Genomic DNA, 6,000 nt, shown 5'->3' on the forward strand with positions numbered 1-6,000 from the left:
AACCCATTTGACATTCTTGTGCGCGTAAATCTTTGAATCTTTTCCTTGTCCAACTTATTCGCCAACTCTTTTAGCTCACTAACAGCCCCAACGAAGTTTGTTCCGTTATCACTTATTACCTCCGATGGTATTTCCTCGTCTGCTCGTGAATCTTTCGAAAGCGTTGAGAAAACTATCAGTGCCCAAACCAAACGCCACTTCCAGATGTATGGCCCTCGTAGCCGTACATGTAAAACACACAACCAACGCTTTAGTCGTTTCTTCCCCTGCCCTGGATAGTCTGAATGGGTCCAGCGTAATCCACCGCTGCTTGGTCGAATGCACGGTATGTCAAGCGAGTCTGTCTTGAGGGTAAAGGAGCCATGATCTGCGTTGCTGCTTTGTTCTTGCGTTTCTTACACTCGTTACAGGTTCTTTCCCATTCTCTGATTTCTTCACGGGCAGCGATGATCCAATATTTCTGATTAATCTGGGATAACACGAAATTGGTGCCTGCGTCATGATTCGCCATCTCGTGATGATATTTGACAATCAGTTTCGTCGTCCAGTGACCTCTAGGTAGTATTATAGGAAATCGAACATCATAGGGTAGATACTCTGCATATCTCAAGCGACTGTCCGAACGAATAATTCCTTGTTCATCGAGTACGGGGTTAAGCTTGGACAGAATGCTTCGTTGTGAGACAGGTTTCTTCTTCTGTAACATTGCATATTCCTCTACAAAAGCCTCCTTTTGTGCCTGACGGATGATGTCTTCCTCCGCATCTCGGATTTCGTCTGGAATTAGTTCCTTGCTGGAATGCCTTTTAGCACCGTTCTTCATGTTGTGCACTACTCTCTTCACTCTGGCGTGTAACCGTACGAGTCGCATCCAACTTGAAAAACGTTTCGAGTCGAGTCGCCATTCGTCATTCGTTACCTGCTGTTCGGTCGGCTGCTGTTTTGAACACCTGCCTTGCCGAGTGGTAAAAGTCGAATTCTCCTTTTCTTTGTCTTCCTCTTTTGAAGCTTTCGTTTCCGGCAACTTAACTGGACGACTTCCGACATCCATCTTTGGCCACTTAGCCTGATCTTCGAGCAACCATGAGGGTCCATTCCACCACAAAGGACTATTCTTGAGCTCAGATGGACTTGCTCCCCGTGTGCACAGGTCTGCTGGGTTTTGCTCAGTGGGTACATATTGCCATTGCCATGGTTCAGTTTCCATTTGTATTTCTCCTACACGATTTGCCACAAACGGTCGGAAATCACGCCCGCGACCTCGCACCCACCATAACACATCTTTGCTGTCTGAGAAGAACAATACCGTCTGGACTGGTATTTCTAAAGTACGAATAATGTTCTGTGCTAAACGAAGACCAAGTATCGCGGCCATCAGCTCCAGCCTTGGCACCGTTATAGGTTTTAATGGTGCGACCTTACTCTTAGACGCGATAATCCGGCTACTCGCTGTCCGTCATCATACTCGCACAATAAATAGACCACTGTCCCATACGCCTGGATGGATGCATCAACGAAGGTGATCACTTTCTTCATTACAACTTTCTTCATTTCGCGAAGACACCTTTGAACTCGTATATCTGCTAAACTCTCCAACTGTTGGAACCATTGCATAATTTTGTCCCCAATTTCATCCAGAATAACTTCGTCCCAATCATAACCTCTCGTCCAAAGTTCTTGCAGGAGAATCTTGGCCACAACCACGTATGGACTTACAAAACCGAGCGGATCGAATACGGTAGCGATTTTTTTCAACACATTCCGTTTAGTCAACGATATATGTGGTGGTACTTCCGCAGTAGCAATGGATAGCACATCCTCTTTGCTCTCCCACGAAAGTCCAAGTGTTTTTACTACAGGATCTTTCTGGCCACCTAGATTGAATTCAGTTACACGATCTTCCTCTGGGGTAGCTGAAATGACCTTGGAAGAATTTGATATCCACTTTCTTGCTTTCATACCCGCTAAGCTCCATAAACTATCCAGTTGTTGATATAACTCGATTCCCTCTTCTTTGTATCAACACTGTCGATTGAATCATCCATGTATGTGGATTTTAACACTGTTTCAGCTGCCATTGGATATGAACTTTGGTTCCGTCTGGCGTTTTCTTGAATAACGAACTGGCATTCCATTGGTGCAAGCATTCTTTCCGAAGACTACGCGGCTGAATTCGAGAACATCAGGTTCCCGATCACTGTCCAGGTCTCTCCATAAGATTCGAAACATACGTCGGTCGTTCTCCATGATCTCAACTTGTAAGTACATTTCTCTAATATCACACGCGAGCGCGATTGGGTTTCGACGGAAACGAATTAACACGTCAAACAGGTCCTGTTGTAATTTTGGACCTGCGTGAATCACGTCGTTTAGCGAAACTCCGTCCGTTTTTGCAGAACAATCGAACACGATTCGCACCTTTGTCGATGTTTTATCCATTCGTACCACGGGGAAGTGCGGTAGATACCATACCTCTGGCGGAATTTCTTCGTCGTTAGACACACGTTTCAGATACCCCTTCTCGATATACCTGTCGATAGTTTTCTGGTACTCGTTCTTCAGAAATTCGTCCTTCTTCAACTTCTTTTCCGTGCTGCACAAACGGGATGTGGCCTGTTCGCGATTGTCTGGCAACTTCGGACGACCAACCTTCCACGGAACTCCCACAGTGTATCGATGAGTAGTGTTATCGTAGCTCAACGATTCCTTGACCAGCGTTAGGGCTACATTTTCTTCTTCAGTGTAAATCTTAGTCTCACAAGCTTCAGTGCCACAACTCTCGATTTCCCAAAACCGTTTAATAGACTGGTCAACATCACAGCAAACACTTCCATTGTCAATCTTGACTGGATTAGCCAATAGGTGGGTTCGTATAACATGAGTTCTAGGTCCAGCAACTTTGCGATCTTCTGGCGCCCCTATGCAAGTCCACCCGAGTGGACCTAGTCGAGCAACTGGACCTCCAACACTGCCCCGGACATCTGCTCTGGAATAATGCAGTTCCGTATTGTCAACACCGATTAGTAAGTCTACCAGCCCGTCTTTTGCAGGTTTGGCAAATTCACACTCCCTAAGATGAGGCCAGTTCCCTTTGCTTTTACCCCAGTCCTCTACTTTATACGTTCCGGTCACCTTCTTTGGACAAGTTTTTACTTGTATTTCTTTGCTGAATTGACCATCAACACTCTCAATTGTTAGTTTCACTGGCATTGACTGAAAAGTCTCCACTTCGTTGTTCAGAACATGTACCTTCACAGTCTCAAATGGTTCAGATAACCCGAGTACTCCCGCAACTTCCTCATTTAGAAAGGTTTCGTTTGAGGCATCGTCCAAAATCGCGTTGATCTTTATCTTCCGCTTATTAGCCTTTAACCAAACGGGAACTGTTCGCAGTGACAATGTCTCCGCTCTTTCGCCTTCGTTTACCGATGTAAGAGTACGTTGATGCTCCCCCTCCCGTGGTTCAACATTGGTTCTGTCTTGGCCGTCTTGCTGTTTCGGTAGTGTATCGTGTAATAGCGTATGATGGTTTCTTTTACACCCATCAATATTACACACCTTTGACCGCGTGCACAACTTTCCCGTATGGTTATTGGCCAAACACCGAAAACGCAGATGTTTTTCTTTCGCAACCGTCCATCGAGATTCAACCGACATTCCCTGAAACTTCTTACATGCCCACACTCCATGGTTTCCCATACACAAAGCACATGGTGGTTTGCTACTTCCTACGCCATCACTGAAAAACGAACGACTACTATTTCTGTCCCCCGTCCTAAAACCATGTCTACCACGACTACCCTCAATCTTTCTACCGCCTCTGTCACCGCCATCCTCAATCCCATTCACCATCTCAGCAGCCTCTATCTTAATTCGAACCTCTTCCTTCAACCAATCCCGGAGATTCAACACAGATCGCATCTTCTTATTCTCCCCCAACCACCGGTTATAATTTTCCACCTGCCTATCCGTAAGCTTCTTAACCAACAAACTATGCAATGTCCCTTCCCCTAACTCGCCATCTCTACCGTCTGCCTTCAACTTCACAACCGATACGCGAACAAGATCTGAGAACCTCTCAAATGCATTAATATCGTTGTTTTTGAGCGGGGTCATACTCTCAAGTTGATCCATGTATGCTTGTAGCTGCCTACGTTGACCACCATACTTTGTTGTTCTTTCGCTTCCTCGTATTCTGGCCGGGATACACCAAGCCCTCTAATTGCTTCGAGGGGTGGCCCTGTGAGACCTTGCCGCAGTCTAGCCATCTTTACATTCGCAGATTCAGTACTTTTGTCCACTAAGCTTTCAAATAACGCCCAATAATCCTCGAAAATGATCTTATTCCCATCAAAAACTGGTAATTTCAGGGCGTTTAGACGACTCGAGACTGTTACCCTTTCCTCTGCCCCCGAAGGCACATTGGACTCAGGCCCCTGTTGTGAATGGGTAGACACACTCGCTTCCACGCCTCCGGTCGCGCTTATAGTACTTTGATTTGACTTCTTCCTCAAATTGTCCTTAATAATCGACTCAGCTTTGCTAATACACTCATTTATCACGGCTTCGAAAGAGTCAGACTCTTTTGCCATTGCCTCTTTATTTTCACGATCATCCGTTTTTATATAAACAAGGCTTAGTTCGTCCATTATATCCAATGTTACTTCTAATAACCCCCAAAGTGCTGCGATATCTTTCTCAATCTCTTCTACGCTCAATTCACCCTTCGAAGCACACAACTTTTCAACATTGTGTCGTACCTTTGTGGTCGCTGTTTTCTTCGCCCTTTTGTTACGTTTTAATTCCAAGATCTTCCCTTCGATTTCCTGATCTTTAGCTCCAAATTCCTTCGAGCTAACCGCGTCGTTTTGTTCGGCATTTTCACCTTCCAACGGCATATTTCAATAGCCTCGCACGATACGCATTTATACGGTAAAAAAGGTTGCTAAACGTCCTGGCAGGATCGCCAAATGTTCTTCAGAACTCGCAAATTATCCCATACGATTGGTACAAAACAATAAATAATATAATTCAATAAAAAAATGTTGAACAAAAGCTTTTACAAAAGATTATCCAAAGATAAAAAACGAAAAACCACACAACCCGAAAAAACATGTGTTTTTCCGGTAAGTTCCGAAGTTCCTACGAAGTTCATTCGGTTAACGAAAGTCTCCCGAACACTAATAATAACTTATCTGATCTGAGTAACATAGTGCGATAGCTTGACTGCATGGTAACTTGAACAGCGAATAGCTAGTTGGAAATCCATGTTGATGTGTCCATTGTCAGCTTAATTTACTGTTAGATATCTTTATTTTCTATTTACGCGAGGTAGGAGATCTTTTATAATAGGTTAACTAATGTTCATTAATGTTAGTTTCTGGCTTCGTTCTTCTCTTCTCTTCAAATAGTCGTCGTTGCTGTTCTTGTCTTTGGTCGTTGGTTCTGTAAAGGTTGAGCTTCTCTAACGTTTCAAATGCTTTTTACTCCGCTAGTCCACTGAAGGTTGGGGGAGTTGTGCACGCCCTTTTATGGTAACGGTTCAGGGAAACTTGCAGACGTCATCAACCAGAGTGGGCTGATCCTTATTCAACCAATCAGCGTTGTAAGTTAGAAATGTGGGCTGGTCTTAGAAGTTCGTTCCAACTCTCAAATCTTGTTTGTTTAAGGCGTTGTCGCACTAGTCGAGTTGGTCTTCTGCTCTATCGATCAATACTTAGAAATGTTCACAACTTGAAATATTTATCATCAACAACTAGTAAAATTTACAAATAATACGTCTGTGAACAATATCTTTCAACTTAAACTATTTTCACTCTTATTTTATCGAATTGAACTTTTGATGACGTAATCTATTACATGCTTGACCGCGCAACATTTTTAACACAATTGATTGACATAAGAACTTGAATGGCCAACAGCGCACACATTTTTTTATAAAAATGCGACAATTGAGATAAGTGACGACTTAAGACTGTTTATCCACGTATTAGTTCTGAG

At 43.8% G+C, this 6,000-nt stretch overlaps 1 protein-coding gene across 1 annotated transcript; it reads right to left on the reverse strand.

The window, feature by feature from the left end:
- Positions 1–2,067: 2,067 nt before the first annotated feature.
- On the reverse strand, positions 2,068–4,116 carry LOC114533739. Its single transcript, XM_028555334.1, has one exon. It carries the CDS (start codon positions 4,114–4,116, stop codon positions 2,068–2,070), a length of 2,049 nt encoding a protein of 682 aa, XP_028411135.1.
- Between the last annotated feature and the right edge of the window lie 1,884 nt (positions 4,117–6,000).

Source organism: Dendronephthya gigantea, unplaced genomic scaffold (assembly GCF_004324835.1).
Source record: "Dendronephthya gigantea isolate DGI-Jeju-01 unplaced genomic scaffold, DenGig_1.0 000094F, whole genome shotgun sequence".
Lineage (NCBI taxonomy): Eukaryota > Metazoa > Cnidaria > Anthozoa > Malacalcyonacea > Nephtheidae > Dendronephthya > Dendronephthya gigantea.